Source organism: Corvus hawaiiensis, chromosome 1, assembly GCF_020740725.1.
Source record: "Corvus hawaiiensis isolate bCorHaw1 chromosome 1, bCorHaw1.pri.cur, whole genome shotgun sequence".
Classification (NCBI taxonomy): domain Eukaryota; kingdom Metazoa; phylum Chordata; class Aves; order Passeriformes; family Corvidae; genus Corvus; species Corvus hawaiiensis.
In genome coordinates this window covers 40242044-40263534 of record NC_063213.1, presented here as the reverse complement: position 1 = coordinate 40263534, position 21491 = coordinate 40242044, and the positions used below count along the sequence as shown (strand labels likewise).

Here is a 21491-nt window from a genome sequence, read left to right as displayed (position 1 = left end):
ATATTATTTCAGTAATAATATGAAACATAGTTTCTTCTGTCAGATGAAACATAAATCCAAAACAGAAGAGGAACTACTTGATCAACTGCATTGTAATCAAAAATGAGAAATTTCTGTTTCTATACAACTCCGTTTTTCTACTGTTCATAAAACTGCAAGCATTTTAAAAGTTACATTTTTCAAAAGTTTTTATTTCTTACTTCGAACTTCTCTGGAACAAGAAGCTTAGGAGAAGGTACTCCTACAAGATAGTCAATCAAAACCATGATTACTATGGTCAGAAACACTGCAAAGTCACTGATGGTAGAGCGCACCTATAAAGAAAAGACTTGTGTTAAGCCTTGCTTTTTCACCATTATAATTTGCAAGTCTGGAAAGTCGATTTTTTCCCCCATAAAAGGAGAAGTTTATTTATATTATACTACACCACTGAACATTATCCATTTTTTCTTGTTACTTTAAAATTCAGGGTGCCTGCCAGCATAGTATGAAGTTGCAGAAGACAAGTATTTTGTACAACTGTTCACTCATTTAAAGGTGGTCTACTGCAAGAGGCAAATTACTTCAAACAACTCCATCATCTTCCTCTCCCTTCAATCCCACTAGGAGGCTGGGCCATCACAGCTAGTCCTTGGTACCTTAGGTCAATAATATTCATACATTTCATGTTTTAATTGATAGCAGGTGGATAATTTGCAATACATTCAAATTACCAAAGATAACTTTAGTAAACATTAAAAAGACATTGTGGGGATGAGCTGAGGTTTATAGAAGACCTAACCACTTCATTTTGCCTAGCAGAAGTTACATAAATCACTATAAGAAGAATCATCACATTAGCATCTATTAGAAATAGTAATCCCCTGAGGAACCACTCAAAACCCAATAGACATCAGTAGTTTGGGGAAAGCAATCAACTGTTTTGTACGGCTAGGTGAGGAAAAGAGCAGTAATATTATCTCTACTAATGATACCTGGCAATACCCATTAATGTGCAGAGATGGACTACTTAGGTCCTTCAAAGTTTAGAATACCTTGTTGTAACTCTACCAAAATACAGAATAAGCACCGAATTTTCTGCAGATGATTTCTTTCCTCAAATGTCCTAAATTTTGTAATTATTAAATGATTTTTGGGTTTTAATTTCCTTTCCTGTCTTAAAAGAAATCTCTCAAGACAGAATTCAACTCCATTAAATTACACTGAGGTATGTATTACAAGATAACAATAGTCTCTAATCAGAATTACCTTAGTTGGGAAATAGCGTTTGGTCTTGAATTTCTTAAGGAAAGAGGAGAGGAAAAATGTTGCGAAAAATAGTATGACAGACCAGAAGAGAACATCTGGAATATATGGTCCGTGATGGCCACAAGCTGATCCACGAAACACACCATGAAATTCTAAACATTCCTGCAAAGAGAAAAACTCTTCATATGTCTATGTTTTACTCATTCAGTGCATTCAACCAAGCTTCCAACTTTTCTATAATAAATACACTTGAGAATGTTCATAATTCCAAAAAGGGGGTTCTTTCCTTTATCACTACCTCACCCGGAAAAAACCAAACGTGTGCTGTCTGTTCCAGAAGAGCCACAGTAGCCACCACTGATCATTTCAGGATGCCAAAATGCTGGGAGATGCCCAAGAAGAAAAAGCTTATTTACAGTCACAGTACTCCTATTCTGTTTTACAAAGCATTGCAAGATTGCCCAGGAAAAGCAGAATATCCAACATCGACTTTAAGCTAACGAACATAAAAAAGGATCTCCTCAGTTTCTCCCAACTCTTTGACTTTGTTTTGCTCAGTTAAAGGAAAAAACATACTCTTATAAAATAAGATTACCCAAACTATAAAAAAAAGTTTCTAGCAAATCATAAAGAATGGATTTGAATAAAAAAGGAAAACAAAGTCAGATGATACCTATCCAAAAGACTTACTGAAATGCAAAGCAAAAAGTTAAAGTAGACACATGGAGTACAAATAAACAACAAGCCAATAAATCAAGTAACTGGAAGCAGCACTGCCCCAACCTAATTAATTAATTAATTTATTGAAAATTTAACTTATGACAGAAATTCTTGCTATTACCAATCTACTTTGATTATAAGATAACACCAAATCCTGGATCAGTTCTGTCTCTCAGGTAAGACTAAAGATACTTTAGAGGATGAAAAGGCATTTAAAATAAATAATAAATATAAAGGAAATACAAAAACTAAGTTCAAAAGAAACTGCCATCCTAAGTGATTATGGTAAACTAGGAGCCATTGGTAGCACACAAAAAACAGTACTACTACAAGTCAAGTAAAGCACTGAGGTTTTACATGGAACTTCTGCTGTGACATTTCAGTGTGAATGTCTAAGCTCAGACACAAGGGGAGCCCATACGCAGCTCTCCACTGCCATTTTAGACAGCCTCAGATGGCCAAAGTAGGCACACAACCCAGCAAGCGTAACAAAAACCACAGCAGATCCAAATCATTCAAGATGTGTGTGGGAATCAGATGCCTGGGTATGCAAAGTGGCTGCACACAGCTGCATTTATTCCACTGCAGACCACCCAAGAAACTACTAATCAGCAAAAGCGTTTCTCCCCAAACACCTTCCAGAGCACTTCCACATGGTAACTTTCCTCCTCTTCACCTACCCAGAAAATTAGATATTGGTATAAAATATCCACTTCAGAAGTTAATGCTTTCAAGCCTATTCCAAACAGTTATTTTCAATTTCCAGTAATTATTTTCTTCCAAACAAAGGTAGTTCCTTTGATTGTTGCAGTTTTATACCAACATCTAACAAACTAATGAAACATGTTTGCTGCCACACTAACTACAAATTCCATCATCACATCATATTAAAAATATTTCTTTCAGAAACTGGAAGAAAGCAAACTCCTGTTTATTCACTGCATCTTATTCACCTGCAGAAAAATGACTGGTGCCTAAGAGCATTAAGGTAGCTACCTCAAGCAGACATTTACATTAGCATTTACTTCCCTGGACTCACTTATTTAGTCCTACAATGACTGTTTAAAGCCTTATGGAAGAAAAAAGAGAGTTCAAAAATACAGTTTTAAGGAAAACAGTGCAGGTTCAATTAAAAAGAGAAATCAGATGAAAAAATATTAATCAAAACTGGTACCATGCAGGTATTTATTTTTTATACATATGTACATACACACACACAGATACCTACACACAGCTTTCAGATACTCACGGAAACTGTAAGGTTACTCCATGCTATATCTTCCCTAGACATATTCATACTCCTCCACACACGCAATGTTTCATTACTTGGTTTCTCAGGCTCAGAACACACACATCTGAAAGGAAGAAAAAAAGTTTATATGCTTTTAAGCCATATGTGCCAAAATGCAGCAAAGTGAAGCAAATTCAAAAATCCTGAACAGTTTAAACCAGACTTTATCCCAAACTTCTATGGAAGAAGCAGAGAACAAGGCTTTTCCTTATATCACATGGCCTAGGACTATTGGGAGGGTGGCAGAAAAGAAGAATCAGGTCGCCCTCAAGTAAGACACCATGTTTGAGTATGTAGTGAGCTAACTGAAGATATAAATGCTTACAGTGCTCAGCTTTAAAGCGACTGTATACATACTTTTTAGCAATATTTTTGTAGAAGTAAAAATGCCCCTCCCTATTGCAGCATTCTGCAAACTTGCGCTGTGGAATCCTTCTGTCAGGCTGACAGAAGTACACATCAGATTACAAAAACCCCCAAAACACAACAGACTGAGTATTGATTTAATGGGATGTTTTCAAATAAAGCTAATCAAGTACACCAACTGGAAAGCTTAACATGTTAACATTTATGTAGAAGAGGAGAAAAAGGTAATAAGCAAGAAATAAGTCTCCTTTTTCTATGAGATTCACTGAAGACACTGAAAGCAACCCCAATGAACCATGGAAGGGAAGCTCTGCATCCTGATAGTGTGAAGGTAAAGAAGGACAAAACTTAACGTGCACGGGCAAAAAGAACCTAGATTTGAAAAGCACAGTGTTTGGGGAATTTTAAAAATACTAGGTAATCAAATTTTCTTTTGTTAACTGAATTCTAAAGTAATAGCAAAAGGAAGTGGGAAAGGAGTGGAAAGCTGTAATTCCTACAAAGTAGTTGCCAACACAGAATCATCAGAAGAGAAAGGAATTGCAACCATAAGCATGATGTGACAGAATGCATCATTAGTTGTTGGTCAAGGCAACAACATAAACAAGCATGCTGAAGGAAAACTGACAAATTTCTCAACAAAGGCAATGAAGATAAAGTATGCCACCATGTAGATAAGCAGAAATCCAGAAAAAACCACGGAGAAAAATGTAAGAGTATTTGAGATTGTCTTGTGGCTCAATTAACTGAACATGCTTGTTCTGCACCCTTTTCCCCACTGGAAGTTACAGACTGGGGAGAAAAAGAAAGTGAAAGGAGGAAAAAAGCAATTGTGAACAGCTGGATCCCCTACAGCTTTGTGAGAGAAAAAATACAGAACAAACCCAAGCTGAACACTGTGGCATGTCCCAAAAAACGTGTGACACCACAGAGCTAAACCAAATTAAAATCCCATCTTCCCCTCTCCACCCTCGTGGCCTGCCTGTGGCAAAACACGATCAGGTGGCAAGTGCCAGAAGACCTACAGTACAGTTTCTGCCAGATCAGTGAATTTACCATGCTCATACAGGAGTCCAGTGAGGACCCAAAGCCACTGAAACAGAGGGATGAGCAGCCAGTAGAAAGGGGAAAATAAGGAAATGAATATATTCCCACAGCCCACTCCTGGCAACGTGGCCTGCTCTTAACAGCTGTTAAGACAGGAAAGTGAGTGTAAATCTCAAGTGTGAACAGAATACAAGAAGCAGTCTGACAGGGTGTTTGCCCTTTTCCCCTGAAGGAAAGTACTGAAGAAACACTGAATGATTGTAAAAGTGACCAGAGATCTTGGAGGGGAAACACAGTAGTCCAAACCTGGTTTGACACTGCTAGAGGTCATGCTGTGTGCAAGATGATCACTGTCCTGGCCAGGCAGAGCAGCTGCCCAGGAGGACAGTGAGTCCTGCTCTCCAACTAGGGAAAAACTGCCCAGTGCAACAAGCAGGGACTCTCACCCCAAGTGCATGGACATGACCTCGTTGGGGGTCCCTCACCCATATTTTGACCACACAGGTACAACTAAAGCTGGAAGATGCACATCTCCAACAGGAAGGCAGCACTAGCATTTATATGATTTCATTTAAACGACGAGAAATTAGCAGTTTTTCTGAGCAACAGTAAGCAGGATCTCCATCTGGCAGGTGTGAGCTGGCAACCCAATTCATCCTATTTCATGAAACTACACCTCCTAGAAGTAGCAAGGCAGAAATCCTGTTCTGACCCTTAGTAAAGCTGCAGTTAAAGCGGGCTTTGTCATAGCCCCTTATCCCTTCCAACCACCCATAGCTAACACAGAAAATTCAATTCCACAGCATCCTGAATAGACTTTTTCTGAGGTTTCTCATGCCCATACCACCCTTAGCATTCCTCCTACCCTTCCTGGAAGTGGCACCCACTGCCATTCAGTAAACAATATGTCTCTATTTTCCTATTTATTTCACTAACAGATAGAAACTTGGTACTTACGAATATGAAGTCAGTTTATCCAAATCATTGTGCATATTGAAGGCATACACTTCTCCCAAATGAACAAGCTTTTCCAGTGCCTCATAAATAAATATGATGCATATAAGTGCTGCAAAAGCTTCCTCAGTAAATCGAGTGATGTAACACACGAGGCTGCTGGCATCTGTGGCTACAAGCACGATGCATAGAAATGCAGTCCACAGACCAATGCTAGTTCGCAGGGAGAGGTAGGAAAGACCATAATCCCTGTGTGAAGAAAGAAACAAAAGGCATTAACTGAGCCAAAACCCATCTGTACTATATTCTCTTTGAAAAGACACTGAGGCCAAGCTTTACAGATATTTAGCACGTTTCTCATGCTTGATATTAGCTCTGAAGGAAGCAGAAACTTTTTTTTGTCTCATCTCCCACCAAAGCAAAGCAACACTGCAAGGTGTTTCTAGGATTGACAGTGCAACTACCTAGCTTGAGAAGCATCATGGGGATGGATCTCTCCAGAACTACCCAGATGGTTTCTCCTAGAGGGCAGATCGATCTCTGCTTACCCCTGCAGAAGCAAAGCCAACATCTTCACACAGTCAGAATATAACTTTCATTTAAGTCCTTGCCATTTCTTATTACTGATTTTCTCATTCAGGTTTGCCAATGCCTCACAGCTTTACCAAACTGTATCAACTTCTCACTCTTGCCACTGTATTTACCTTCACGGACATACACATTTACTGCACACCTGCTTCCAATTACAGCCATTTTAACAGGCTAGAAAGTTAAAAAGTGCATCAAGCCAATATAAACATCACTTACCTGCAAAATTTAAATAATATTTTTTCAAATACTAGAACTGGTCCGGTGCTTCCCAAGATAGTAAGAGGTTGCCCAGCAAAGAGAGAATAGGCAATCCCAGTTAATGAGGCTCCAAAGAGAGACTCTATTGCACTCTGTTTGGGGGAAAAGAAACTATTGTAACTATGCTGCCTTTCAGGTTAGCATTTAGCATCATATCTGCATAAATACAGTCTTAAGATGCATTGACTTAGAAACAAGACAAGATGTAAACACATTGCAGTTAATATCCATGTTTGAGACAAAAATAACTTAACACAGTTTTGCAGTAACAATACCATGGACAAGATTTTGAAAACTTCACTCCCAAGAAACATAAAGCCATCCAAAACCATGAAAACAAGTTACTAGTCCTGCTAGCTATGGAGGAAAAGCATACCAACAATTATACAAATTTAAAAAAACTAAAAGAAACAAAAAAGAAAATAGTTACTTAACATGTTGTTTACAGAAAGAACTAATGGCCTCTGTAAAGAAAATAGATATATATATATATTGCAACATACCTGTACCAAAACGTGATACAGTGTGCCGTATCAAACCTGCATCAGTCAACCAAGCATTACAAAAGGAAAAAAAAAAACCAAACTGACAGGCATAGGTGCAGGGGAAATTACTGAAGAATACTGGTTTATGTATACATGACACCAAAAATAGATGAGCAGTAAACCAATGTCCCACCTGGTAATGCATTTCTTTTCAAGGAATTAAGGTATCTACTTCAGTTCTTGAATTAAATGTTTTACTGTAACATTTTCTGCTAAAAAACCCAGTTACAATGCACCTCAAAACAGAGAGGCCAGAATTTTAAATACTAAAATTATACTAAATTTACTTGAAAATAGTTAAATACACCACCTACCACTATGAGAAGTCATGGATTACAGATTCCTGTAATGGAATTACAGTGTTCCTGGTGGAACTTTTAAGCATTTGCTATTTTGAAATTATGCAAGCCTAAGAAAACAGTATTTATGCAAACTTGAGCTCCAGTTCAGGAAAGCATCTGAAAAATGTCAAAATGATTTGCTGAACTGGGGCTATTAAAAATGAAAATGAGTCCTTTGTTCATAATATTAGGAAAAAAAATATATAATCCCAGTCTCTTGTTCTATTACCTTTGAATTAGTGTTTTTGGTTAGTCAATGCATTAACCTTGGGGCTCTCAGTCAGGGTGGCAGGGACAGGAGCACTGTGGAGGTGATGGCCTCTGAGAATGCGAGGGAAGGTTTCAAAGACAAGCTGTGTACCTTACAATGTCAGCTACTGTGCTTGAACATGTGTGTGCAGTAACTAAATGTTTTATTCAATGATGCACACCAAGCATCTGAAGGCAGGAACAAACCCGCAAACAATTCCAGATAGCTAAAAGAAAGAAGGTGTTTGAGAATAAAGCTTTAAAAGGAGGGTACTTTCATTATTATACATGTTGTACGTTCAAAATTTACACTGACATTTTAGTAATCATTCCTACATTTAGAGTTGCAAAACCAGCACGCAGAAAAGACATAATTGAGTTCTGTATTTTCTATCAGCTTGAAGTGCTACATCAATAAACAAATATCAGAGTCAACAGCAATACTTGAAAGAGATAAAGCAGTTAACTAAATTTTAATATAATACAAGTTTAAAAACTTCATCTAAGTATCAAGAAGGATTTTGTAACACTATAAGCTTCAACAGAACCTCAACATTTGTAAAGGACATGTCTGAATACATCCGTCCCTCCCACAAAAGGATAGAACCTTGTTTCTTTGTGATAGATTTAAAAACAGAAAATACGCTTCACACTAGTTTACTCAAAAACCAATTGACACTAAGTTACTAACATTGCTGATATTAAGTAATTTTTCCCTGCTTCAAAAACTAAAGTGCAATGATATTCTGGTGAAAAAGGTGGTGGTTTTATCTACTGCCCAACTTAACACTACCAAAATTTTGTATGCAGACGGTTTACATTTGAGACATTTACAATGAAGAGTATTTTCTGCTGATAAACCTCAGACACTTTATTTTATTGTGAGCAACATACCATTAGTGCAAGCACAAACATATCCTGTCCGTTTCATAAATGGACTGCTGGCCACACACTGTAGGCATTATCATCCTCGTAGGCCTACTACTCAAGGCCAGTACATGTTCTTGGCTATCCACCTTGAGCCTCTGACTTTGCCTAAAGTAGGCCTAGTGGGATGGTGCACCTTTACTGCTATTTACTGCTCTTAAGCAGCCAAAAAGAAGGCAATGCAAGCCTTTTCTCAATTCATGAAGCCATTCATCCAATAAGGCAAGATAAACATTTTTTACCTCCCCTGTGCATCTTCTCCTGTTCACATGGGTTCCCCACATTTTCCATAGCAATTACCTTTTGGGGAAGATCTGCTTTGGGGCAGGCTAATCAAGTGCTGTGGGTAAATTCTTCAAATACAAGTATAAATAAATGAGACAAATGCACACAGTGACTTGCCTCTGAAGGTCTAAAAGCCTGGCCACTACCATTCTTTGTACTCACTATTCTGCCTTGTGTAGCTTCTCCCAGGAGCCCTCCAAAAGTGATTACAGGAGACATACAGGCACAGTATAGGAAAAGAATCGAGGCCAGGCACTGCAGGCTTAATGCATCCTTGAAGTCACTCAAGAAAAAAGGTGCTTTCCTTTGGATGTCAAGTATCAAACCACCAAAAAGCCTAAATAGGTGAGATGAAACTCGTCAAACTGTACACTAAAGGATTCTAGCTAGTTTAAAACTATGGGCTACACATGACTGCCAGTGCCTATTGCCGGCACAAATTAGCTATTTCATAATCCAGAATAAAGCATAACAATTAAAAACGTAAATGAGAATCTTATCTATTCCAATTCAGCAGTATTCCAAATATAATCAAGCACTTTACCCACATTTTTAAAAGCTGACTAGGTTTTTTTTTATATATATATGGGCTAGATACTGAAAAAATAACTTCGCAAACCATTTTACCTAAATGATGTTTAAGTCAAATCTGTCTTAGAATATTCAAAACAAGGAACAGAAAAAAATATACTAAATCTCAACCAAGATCACTGCATTGACACATTTCAATATTACTACTCCAACATATAGTTGTAGCTTTTTAATTTGAATTCTCTTCATACATATGATTATGTGCATAAATAAATTTAGGTCTATCATTTTTAACAGTGTTCTTATCTGAAGTACACAGATATTCTATAAATATAAGTATAAAACCAAACATATATAAGTTAGTTCAACTGGGTAAGTTATTACCAAGAATTTAAAAAGCAATTTAAAAAAATCTTAAAGACTCCAAAATACTAGATACTCATTTGCACTTAGAAAAATTTATTTTTAGTTATTAAAAAAACCCAAACATTCCAAAGAAAAAGAAAAGCCTAATCTACAGATAATTCTGTGAGCAGAAATGAACTTCTCAGCTCCACATACTGTCTACACAAACAGTAAAAAGTAATTAAAACAAAGCCACAATGGTAGAATTCAACACAAATGTTGTAAAGTCTTTCTCAGAAAAGTATGAAAAAGATGAATTTGATTTAGAAGTTTATTATTTTGGGATAACAACACTGTATATATATTCCAGAATTCTTCAGTTGATTTTAATCTCTACTTTCATTTCAGATATTAAAGTTTAATCATAACCAGGTATTTTCAATGTTGGAGACTTCTTTGGCAAATATTTCGGAATTAACAGAGAACAACAATAACTGAAAGAAACTCCTTCAATTTTATTTTATCTCTGCAAGAAACCTAACCAAAACCCAAAGCTAATCAATACCAAACTACTTTTTGCCACTTTTTATTTCTTAATTTTCCATTTCCTATACATTTAATAAAACAGATTTGCATTAATGGGATTTTTTAGTACCTAGCCCAATACTGAAAATTGCATATTCCTGCTTGTAATTATGATAATTGCATGCTCCTGAAGATTAAAATTTAAAACCCGTCTCTTAAAAGTCAGTTAGTTAAATAAGGCAGCATCTTATGTGAAATCCTTCGCAAATGTGTTGAGAAACATTGCCAGAGGCTTGAAAATACTTTAAGCAGATTGGCACTTATAGGCAAGAATCCAACACTTGAAAAGGACAAAGGATGCACTCTGACACTTACACTGTGACTTTTTAATGTTTAAATGTCAATCATTAAGGTGAAGATTTATCACTTTTATTTCTTTATGGTAGCTAACATTTAGGGAAGTGAACACACCTTCCAGTTCTCTGAAGTTCAGGTCCAGCATGATGGCCTTCTTCTTTAAGACCCTCTCCTGGAGGAGTAGATCCATTTGGAAATTTAGGTGCCTTCCTTTTCTCCTATAGAAGAGACAGGGGGAAAAAAAGAAAAAGGAAAAAAAATACTTTGAGACTGCTTTTACACTAAAAAGTATAACTAAAAGACAGCATGCAGAAATTCTGTGCCTTCCACACCCTTTTTCATATTCCCAGCTCATCACCAGTCCTCCATTTTCCAAACTAATCTTTAGCTGAGTGCAGGTGACTAGAACTGTACAACACTGCCCAAAAGACCTTATTAGTACCTTGCACAACAGCATTAATCTTCCCTATATCTACATGAAATAGATTCCTGAAATACAATGAAACAAAGCCTAGATTTTCAACATACAGTAGGAGGCTCAACCATGAGACAGAAATCTTTAGATCCTTTTTTTTCTTCAACCATTTCCAGAGCAGAAACATTTAACATGTAGCAGAAACTTACCTCTTTTTATGATAGACACAGTATTTAGTTGAAATATAAATGAGAAGTCATTCCCCTGCTGAGCAAGCTGCTTACCAGCTCCTCATAAATTTTTCAGCTGCGCCTGCCTTCCAAAAAAGCATGAGCCCTGCTTATTTTGAACACAAGTTACATGGTAACCTCAGGCTATTCATGAATAAACTGCACTGCTGTTACCCCCTTCTATTCCACCCACTCTGCCAAACCACCACTGGTCTCAACACCAATGTCAACCTTCTGAACCAAAAGCACTGGTCTCTCCCTTGCTTTTGATCCTGAAGGCTCAAATTCCTCTAAGTTGTAAAGAGGGAGAAGGGGAAGAAAGAAGAAAGTCTTTCTAAGGATCCACTTTCCTTAGCTGTCATTCCAAGCCTGTATCATCACAACCGAGCAATATGATCGATTTTTATCTATTTCACAAACATTCTGTGAACAGTATATGCTAGACAAAATACATTAAAGCATTGCAATCAATGCTGCATGCAAACAGAAGTTCTTATAAGAATTAAAATATTCTTTCTGATCATTGCTGGACTAGTAGTAAAATTTGGTAACATGAACCTCAAGTACAATTTCTCACCAATTCTCCCAGTTCTCACACGAACTCATTTCAGTATTTCAAAGGAAATATAGTACATAAAATTAACAGAAAACTGATTAACAGAAAACTGATTAACACCTTTTTTCCCCTTCTTCTTTTCCTTTTTTAAAATTTTTTTCTAACTTAAATGGACAATCCACTTTTCCTTGCAAAACAGATGTGGGGACTTTCCTGATGCTTTACAGCCATCTGGACAGGAGCCAGCAGTGTGGCTAGGTGGCAAGAAAGGCCAGTGAGATCTTGGCACGTGTCAAGAAGAGTGTGACCAGCAGGACTAGGGCAGTGATTGTCCCTCTGTACTCAGCAGTTCGAATGTTTCATTCAGTTTAGGTCCCCTCAGCACAAGACAGACTGGACCTTTATCTTTCCTTTTACCTGGGAAGGAACGCTTTTTGGTGGCTCAATTCGTATAGATGGATCCCACTCTCCTGGAGGCAGGACTGTCACTTGGTCTAAAAACTCATCAATTCCTGACAACAAATCATTTCGGTCTTTTGCTTTATAGGCAACATCATGGAAAACCTACAAGAAGAAAGTACTCAACGTTCATTTTTATTTTATTTTTCTGAAAGAGGAACTGATTATCATTATATAATGATTACACATGATTATTTTTAAAAAGACATGGAAAATATTTTGTGGGTCCTCAAAAGTTTGGCTTTTACTTTACTTACATACTTTTAAACTAAAAACTACCGGTATGCACATTCCTGTGGACCATAAAATATGGAATTTTTTTTCAAACTCAAAATTAAAATCAAGTTAATTTCTAAAATCAAATAAAAAGTTAATTTTCAATATTCAGAACATCAAGTTCATGTACTATTGTCTGAATAATTCTGCCCCACAGCCACTGTACCACTATGCTGCGCTAAATCATGACAAAAAATACTTCAGTTAAGCTTCAAACCAAATCACAAGTTTTTATTAAGAATAAGGACGCATTTTTACATATGTAGCTTAATTAAGTTTAGAAGACTACTTAAAAAGCACTTGAAATCAATCCTACTAAAAAAAAATGTACTGTTTTACAGACTACTACAACATGAACTCCAAGATGCATTTTACACACACAGAGGAAAAAAAAAATGCTATTTTGCTATAAAAAACTGCTTGCAGAAGATGATCCTAAATTGTTTCTGTACATTTGAAGCCTGAACTGTTTTTCTTCAAGTACCATTAAATCTGACCATTAAATCTTCTAATCTTAAAACAGATCTCTGCAGTCTATTCACGTGTTTTTAGACCATTGAATAATTTTTTTTTCTATTTCTGTGATCTAGAGTATTCCTAAAAATCAGATCAGCCTACCTAAAAAAGATCAGAAGCTGCAACTAAAGATTTTAATATTCAATTCTCACACTGAACAAGAACTAAATTCACAGACTAGTTACCAACTGCAAAATGACAAATTTCTTGTTTACATTCCCAAACTTCAAATTGTTCTAGAGTAAAAAGTACTTGCATTTCTGCTAGATAACCTTAAAAATTATCAGCAATTCAGCAGGTGGCGCTCAATGTGCAGTCAAAATTAAAACATCCTAATTTTGCTCAGTATGATGGCAACACTCTTAAAAAGTCCTGGTTCCTCCCTGAGGTCTTTAAAACCAATAGGGTTCTAAGCATATGACTTCAAAAGGCTATTAAAATTCTAATTTTACTTATTTGACCTTGCTTAGATTAAAAAAAAAACCTCATCATCAACCTATGATGACTCAATTGCATGCATTTTTAAAAGTTTGTGTCCTGAGCACTTCTGCTGTTGGTTCTGTCCTTTCTGACATACAGTGACTCATCTCAAATGCAGTTATATTTAATAGCTCTGTTAACCAATTTAACACAAAAATGAAATCTATACATCAAAGCCAAATTTTTTTTCAGAAATACATTTAGGATTTCTTCCAGATAGATAAGGAAGAAAGCTAATTTACCATTATCTACTTCACTAACACAAAAAAATAATGATGTTTACAGCTCTTCATTTAACTGGTTTGTGGTTTTTTTCTTTAACCTACTGGTCCAGATCATTTACTGCAATCAGTTGGTAAATACATTATTCTAGACTTTAACTACAAGCATTTAAAATAGATCACTCACATCATCTGTCATAAGTGTTGCTATTGATCGCCCAATTTCATGGTACTGTGGAGCTTTCCCTGCTGGTCCCAGCAACAAAAACAAAAATCTGTGGAGAAAGAACAGAGATAAGTATGGCTGACTCATTTGCATACACTCAGAGGAGGTCTTTCAAATTAATGTTTAAAGAAAATTTAGTGATGAAGTAAAAATACCATTTTCACCACTTCAGATCTTAAAAGACTGCTGCAACACTGAAAAGACTAATTTTAAAGTCATTATTGGAAGGAACTCAAACCCTGAAACAAAATTACTCAGACACCTTCTTAATTAAGACTAATTTTTCAATTCTTCTAATGCCTTAAACATAGTAGAAATCCACAGACTAGAGCTCAATGAGTATTTCCTCTGGATTCTAATCCTTTCTGACATTCCCAGTAGCAAAGACCCCTTAAGTGGCAGCCTAAGAGCTTTATGACCTGTCCTAGGCTCCCTGATGATCACCTTTTCATGGGAGTTAAACCCCCTCACCTGCTGTGACTGGGTGTGTCACACAGAGGATGCACCTGTGTACTGCTTGCAACGCTCTGGGCATACTCATATAGTCATATCCTGGTCTTGTGTCAGAGGAAAGGAAGGGAACTCGGATACTTGAACACTTAAGAAAGTAAGTGACATTCTGGGAAGCTAATCCAAGCTGGGGGTTGGGTCACAGCATATGTTAGCGGTGTCCATCTCCTTGCGCAGTAACAGTGCCTAACATAAAACCCACCAAAACCTTGAACAGGAGCAGCATTTTATAAATTCAAAAGGATACAAACCAAAGAGTAAACCTCAGGAATTTGTTTCACAACTGTCTTCCTGTATTCCATGAAAATGACATTCCCAAGCACAACACATCTGAAAAAAGTAGCGCCTTCTTTCAACTCATAGTACAAAAAGCTCAATTCTGTCTCCTTTGCAGGTTTACTACCCTAACTGAAACTGAGAGTGCATCTTCAGAATCCAAGTATGCTATTTCAGATCTGCAAGTCTACACCATTCTGAAAAACTTAGGACAGAATAATTTTAACTACAGTAATACAGTAATCTGTATGCAGAAATTTTAGGATTTCCCAATAAATATTATGAGCACTCCTGTCAACTACCCTCTGAAAATTCTCACATATATGTATTTTTGCCCTTCAAAAGAGTGCATAAGCTGAAAATCATGAAGATAAACAAACACTTTGACCATTTTAAAACATTAAAAACCCACCAAAAAACATAAATGTACAAATGTATGCCAAACACCACAGAACAGCCCAATACATCAATGTGCACAGAAAATGAAGCGTCCTCTGTGATGACTGATGAAATGATCTTCTACTTTCATCATGAGACCCGTATTTTGATATTTTGAACATCTGGGGTAAATATACCCACAGCATACTGGCAAGATCCTGGGTTTGAGGGAACAGTGGTGACTGCACCAGGTTGGATAGCATATCGCACACTGAAAACTGCTTCCATGTATTAGCTGCAGATTGATTACTCCAATGTCAATCATGTAGATTTGGGCATACAATAAAGAAATAGTTTTCCACCTAAATCATTCATACACAGAGCATTTGTAGAGAAAGAGCAGAGCTTCAGATTAGACAGACCTTCAGACTTAGTGTGCTCTTCCCCACTGACAAGCTGTGTCACACGAAAGGAACTATAACTAGCTTCATGCCCATCTTTAAAATGTCAACACGAAGTTGGAAGACTCATTGCTCTTACTTCAAGTCAGCTAGCAGTTTCAACTCCTGTACTTGCTTAAGATACCAATCTTTACATGTATATATACGTATATATGTATGTGTGTGTGCATACAGAGATACAGAGATAGATATGTATCTATTTTACGCATTCAGAGAATTTTGTGAATCTCATTCCTTCAAATTTTGCAGCAAATGACTGACAGTGTTAAACAAAACTCTACATTCTTGAGCTTAATACAGTATATATAAAAATTTACAGCTATTTGAGATCTTAAATATTATTATCTTATTGCAGAAGTAAAGCCAGACTTCTCAGGCATTTATTTACCGTGTAGGAACCGGAACCTCTGTGAGACCCGAGAGAAGCACAGCAGGGGAGAGCCTCACAAAAGCAATAATAGGTCTTTCTAAAAAATCTACTTCTCCCACTAACACATTTGATGCTTCTGCTCCTGAAGGAATTTTCCTCATGAAGTTCATATCAACCTATTCATACAAAGATGAAACAAGCGTTTATTCCGTTACATTTCTTAGCAGAAATTCCATAACATAATTATCAGAATTTACTAGACATTTATGCTACAAAGAAAAATTAAAAAGCAAATTAAATATCCCACAATACAGAAAAGACAAACACATTTAGAAGATGTCAGCCAGCCAGCCAAATAATAATAAACTATTTTCTATAAGTTAGAATTACTAACACCTAGTATATTCTAGAAGACTCCAAACTGCATAATCACCTTTCTAGTATTATCATGACAAACATTCCGTGATAGGACATAAATTAACAAAATCTATGCACAATTAAGTAAGGAGAGTTCATGTAATTACACATGGTTTCTAGAATGCAGTAAGTTATTTCACAGCTGTGTATTTCAAATATGTCATAATTTTGAAGAATAATTTGTATGTTTATCTTTTCATCCATAAAAAATATGACAGCTGAAAATGTTCACCTCCATTTCTGTACATCATTACAGAAGTGCATTAGAAAATGGTACAGCACATGAACTCTGTGTTCACATACACACACACACACAAGCACCAGTGACACTGCTAGCTAGAGAACTTACAGATGGCCTCTTGAGTCCCACACCAAGTGTGCCACAACTACAGTGCCAGGAGGCTGACTCCTGTCCAACAGGAGACAAGGCAGGTGTACACAAGGACAGGCCAAGCAAAAATATAAAAAACTGTGACAGAGGAGCAGGAATATATGGCAACTGCCATGATTAGATCAGAACTACAGTTTAAGTTAGCTTTCCTTATACAAAATTATTTAACTTGACAGAACAATTTTCTTACAGTGTTTCACAGTACAGATGACACTTCTGACTGAACTTTATAGTATCAGCCACCATGGAACTTGCCCAGCAAATTTAAATTATGAAAGAAATATAAGAAATTTACAGTCGATTTTTTTTACAAGGTTTCTTTCAGAAAGTGGTATTATATGTTCCTAATGATTAAGATGCACAACAACTTTTGTAGAGGAAACTTGTAATTCATATAAAGTAAATCCTTCTTAAAAACCCTCTTCACAAAAAAAAAAAAAAGAAAGGAACCAACAAAAAGTCCTAGGAAAAAAAAGTTACAACACAATCTACAAAACTGTTTTCATAAGAGCCTTAATAGCAGATGTGAAAATATCTCCATCTGCATGAGAAAGTACAGCAGCTCCACTCTTATGTTACCAAAATACTGAGAAGATCATCAAACAGTTCCCCCTGGGAAGAATTTCAAAACGTGTGACACATTTAGCCTAGATGTGACACAAGTTATCTCTCAGCACCTATTTCTTGTGTACACCAGTACACGTCTTAGTTGTAACTAAGGGGGAAGTTACAAGTATCACAATTTTTGTTACACAGTTAATTGATGCTAGAGACTGAGGTATTTAATGTTGCTTACCTTACTAAAATCAACTGTGCTGTTTTCTCTGCTTCCTCCTGTCCCCGTACCTTTAACATCTCCACTCTTCCCAGTGTCCAAATTTCCAGGTGCTGACTGTGGAGAAGCCAATAGCCCTAAATTAAAACAAAGGAGATAAACTAAAAATGGTGTAGGAAGTGAACTGAGTGTGCAACACTACCAAAACTCAATGTGGCAGCTTGCTTAAAGCAAAAGTGCACGTTATTCAGTAAGTGCCCTACATTAGTATCATAAATGCAACATTAACAAGTTGCTGTGTTGTCAAAATAATGACATAATTTTTAGAAAATTAAGTATTGCCCAAATGATGGCCATTTGCAGAACAGTCACCAGAAAACATCGGCTACTTTAATTGCAGAAAAAATAACTGCTGGCATTTCAGTCCTAACTGATTCAGTACCTAGAATAGAGCATCTTCACCATACTAAGAAGTCCTCGGACACCAAATGCAAACACCTCTAGTCTGCTGTATAGCAGTTACTGCAATTGTAAAAAGTGTCAGCAAGCCTCAGGCTACAACTACAAGGAATGTAGTCAAGTAAGTTAACTAAGCTGTACAAGTAAGTAGTGTACGACATGAAGGACAGACAGCTTGCAAACCACGGTTTCAATAAACAGACCAAAGCTCCCACTATTCATCTGGCCACATGTTACTATATGGAATATATATGCCTGAGCTGAAGAGGCACACACAATACTTTTCAAGTTCAACATACAGCTTCCCTCTAACACCTGCACCAAAACAGAACCATGTTCTGTATCTTGCTACACTGCCAGCAGCACTGAATTGCAGGTTCAGTAAAGGGTGCAAAAGGCAAGTAACCCAAGTGTTCATGCACACTGAATTCCATGTTGCATCATGGTTCTCTCTACCCAATTAACTTTTAAAAGCTGGTCTAGGCATGCATAACCAAGCCCAAATCCCACCTTTTGAATTACAGAACTTTTACTTGTTCAGTTTAACATGCACTAGAAGTGCATTTGCCCTTCTTGTCTACACTAGACCTTTCAGCTGCGGTGACAGAACATGCTTTCACATGCTTTCAAAACCACAGCTAGATAAAGACTGAAGCCTAAACATTGGAGAAACATGGAGACTGAAGCCTAAACATGGAGAAAGTCTGTATTTAGGTCAAGCATCTCTCTAGTCAAGAGATAAATGAAGCCCTCTCTGGCTACCATTAGGCTACTGTTCAATCATAACTACTGCCACATAACTACTTGAATACCCCCATGTTTATAATTTCTCAATTTTGACATTTTTTAGCATTTCAAATAACAATTGAATTCATTTTATTTCACCTCTGTATTTGTTTCTAAAAAACTCTTTCAAAAAGTCAACGAAAAACATGCAGGTACAAGCCTTTACTACTAATTTTCATTCTTACAGTTCATAAGGGACGTAAGTGGTGTGGGTAGTCTTTCCTGAAGCAAAAATCAAATTAAGTTAATAGGCTGTCATTTCCTTCATAAATCCTAACACACACAAGTAATGAGCTAACATAACAAAAACAAAACAAAAACAAAAACAAACAAAAAAAAAAAAACCCAAACAAAAAAAACCAAAAAACCACCAAAACAAACAAACAAAAAACCACCAAAAATGCATTCTACTCTTCTGCTCCAAGTTTCATGTGTTATTCACAAGAATCATAGCATCAACCATCTACAAAATCAGCTGACCAAAGTATTTAACTGCTTAGGAATTACTGCATTTGTAGAACTAGAAATAAATATTTAACAGTTGTTGCAGAAGAGCCGCATAATATAGAGTTTAGACATACAAACTTTTTTCACTTTTTCCCCTTCTCTGTAGTAATACAGGAAACTTAAAATGTTTTTAACTGATGAAAGATGAGCCATAATGCATCATTTTTGACTTTTTGGAAAAACACTGTGAACAAGAGCAAGCAGAGACTAGAACAAAAAGTGGAGAGAATCAAGGAGAAGGACAGAGAATAAGGATTCTACATATTAGCAGAAATATTTATTATTTCAGTACTAAAGTCATATTGATTCTTCTACAAGGTTTGCCTTCAAAATTTCTCCAATCAGTCACAGTTAAGGCTCACACATTTTGGCACTGACACAGGAACATTTCTCTGATCCTAAACTGTGTGTGAATAGTTTTCCTTTCTGTTGGCCCTGCAGTCGGACAGACTGCTGCTCTCACAAGACAATACTGCTCACAGGTTTTCAGACCTGAGCAAGCATTTCCACATTAGACTGCACTTCATTATGCATATCCATCAATCTGCTATTTGCAGGAAAACTCTGAAGAAAAAAAATTATCTTTGTTAATAGTGAAACACTTCTATTCCAATCTCACATTAATAAAATAACTTAGTTCCCTCTCTTCTACAGTTCAGTAGATGCAAACTCAAGGACAACTATGTAGTAGTACTTTTCAGACTGTAAGACAGAGAAATTCATTGTTACCAAGCTATCGAGGTGATCCTTAAAAACACAGTACTCTTCCTGATGTTAGTTAGGCAGATGTACCACTTGTCTCCTCCAAAAGACTACAGTGGATTGAGTCTCGAGTAATTTGGAATAAAACCTCATAAACTCAAGTTATTAAGTACTTACAACTACACCTTCATTGAAGATCATGTGCTTTTTCTAGCCAACTACAATTAGTACTAAAAATCTAATCAACAATATCTACAGAAAAAAGAAAGCAAGAAGAATACTTACATCTGTTTCATATAAAAACATGAGTAATATATGAGTTCAACACCTAAGCATGACTATTCCAAAATAATTGTAATTAGAAAAGCAAAAATTATGTAATACAAACCTTCTAAATATGAAGTTCACCATATTTGTATTTGAGGAAATTAAAATCAATGTTAAAATTAAATCCAATATAGCTCTAATGCGAAAAAAAACGTTCAAATTGCTACTAGAGAGCATATATGCAAACCTTTCTGAATTACTATTTTCAGTAAGCAATTACTGTAAGAGGAAAGCTGTTGTAAATGTTATTTTGCTCAGTTTTAAAGTACATTTATCAGTGGACCAAAAGACCTCTTAAAATGGGCTTTTTTGCTGTTGTTCACAGACATTATGAAAGCTCAGTGATGCTGGTGAATTAATAGTGTTCATTTTTAGCTGTGACACAGGTCACTTCCTAGCCCTTCCTATGGAATTCATTATTCAACAGTTCAAAGATGGGAAAACAAACACTGCTCTTCAACTAATGACAAAATTAGAAAAATTAAGACAAGCCTTTGTCTGGTTGACGTACTATGAACTGATGACTGGCTGATTGAAATTAAGTGGTAGGCCATAGCTATGTCTCTTCTCCCTCGTTTTACAGTAACTCACATTAAGTTCAGTAACCTTCCAGCTATTTATGAAGACTAAAAAATAAGTCTGAATAACATAAGGCCAATGACAGAGGCCTTGTTAAACAGAAGAAAGCCACTTACTTGAAAATTATCAGCGTTCCGAATGCTTACAGTAGGCAAACCCAACTCAATCATGCAGACATGGAAAATGTATTCAGATTGCAACGTTCTGAACTACCAGAGAGGTGATACAGACCATAACTTTTAGTGAAATGGACCAGGAAGATTTTGTTAAATTTAATTAATACCAGGAAGATTACTTCCTTGTCAGGGTTTTCTTTTGACTCTTGTCTCCCAAGACAGAGGTTGGTGCAGTGGCAGCCCAGAAGTCATAGTCTGAGAATGTCTTCAAAAGCATCTCTAAGGAAAAAATGTGTCTTTCTGCGGTCAGATGATTTCTTGAACTAAAAAAAGGGGGGAAAGCCCAGGAAACAAAAATATCTTCATTGTTGGTGTTTATCGTTCTCCAGAAAGACTTTTACTTATGGATTAACTGGGAAATCATCCCTTTCAGACCTCTTCTTTATGAGAAATATCCCCATGAGGAACAAAAGCAATT

The 21491-nt window shown here is 36.4% G+C and overlaps 1 protein-coding gene across 11 annotated transcripts in view; it reads right to left on the bottom strand.

The window, feature by feature from the left end:
• Window positions 1–21491, bottom strand: part of SLC4A7 (solute carrier family 4 member 7) — a 94098-nt gene that overhangs the window by 14648 nt on the left and 57959 nt on the right. For 7 of the 11 annotated variants that reach the window (XR_007203162.1, XR_007203161.1, XM_048301604.1 and 4 more), the window contains 12 exons: window positions 17559–17674; window positions 16721–16780; window positions 15973–16130; window positions 13921–14008; window positions 12199–12345; window positions 10695–10798; window positions 8985–9159; window positions 6434–6567; window positions 5630–5875; window positions 3218–3323; window positions 1249–1410; window positions 201–314 (listed from right to left, as the gene is read on the bottom strand). Coding sequence is in view for 9 of the 11 variants with exons in the window: in XM_048301604.1 (XP_048157561.1) it covers window positions 201–314; window positions 1249–1410; window positions 3218–3323; window positions 5630–5875; window positions 6434–6567; window positions 8985–9159; window positions 10695–10798; window positions 12199–12345; window positions 13921–14008; window positions 15973–16130; window positions 16721–16780; window positions 17559–17674 (1610 nt within the window). In the remaining 2 variants the exon portion in view is untranslated. The remainder of the gene's footprint in view (window positions 1–200; window positions 315–1248; window positions 1411–3217; window positions 3324–5629; window positions 5876–6433; window positions 6568–8984; window positions 9160–10694; window positions 10799–12198; window positions 12346–13920; window positions 14009–15972; window positions 16131–16720; window positions 16781–17558; window positions 17675–21491) is intronic. The other 4 variants (XM_048301624.1, XM_048301576.1, XM_048301614.1 and 1 more) reach the window with 1 other exon arrangement.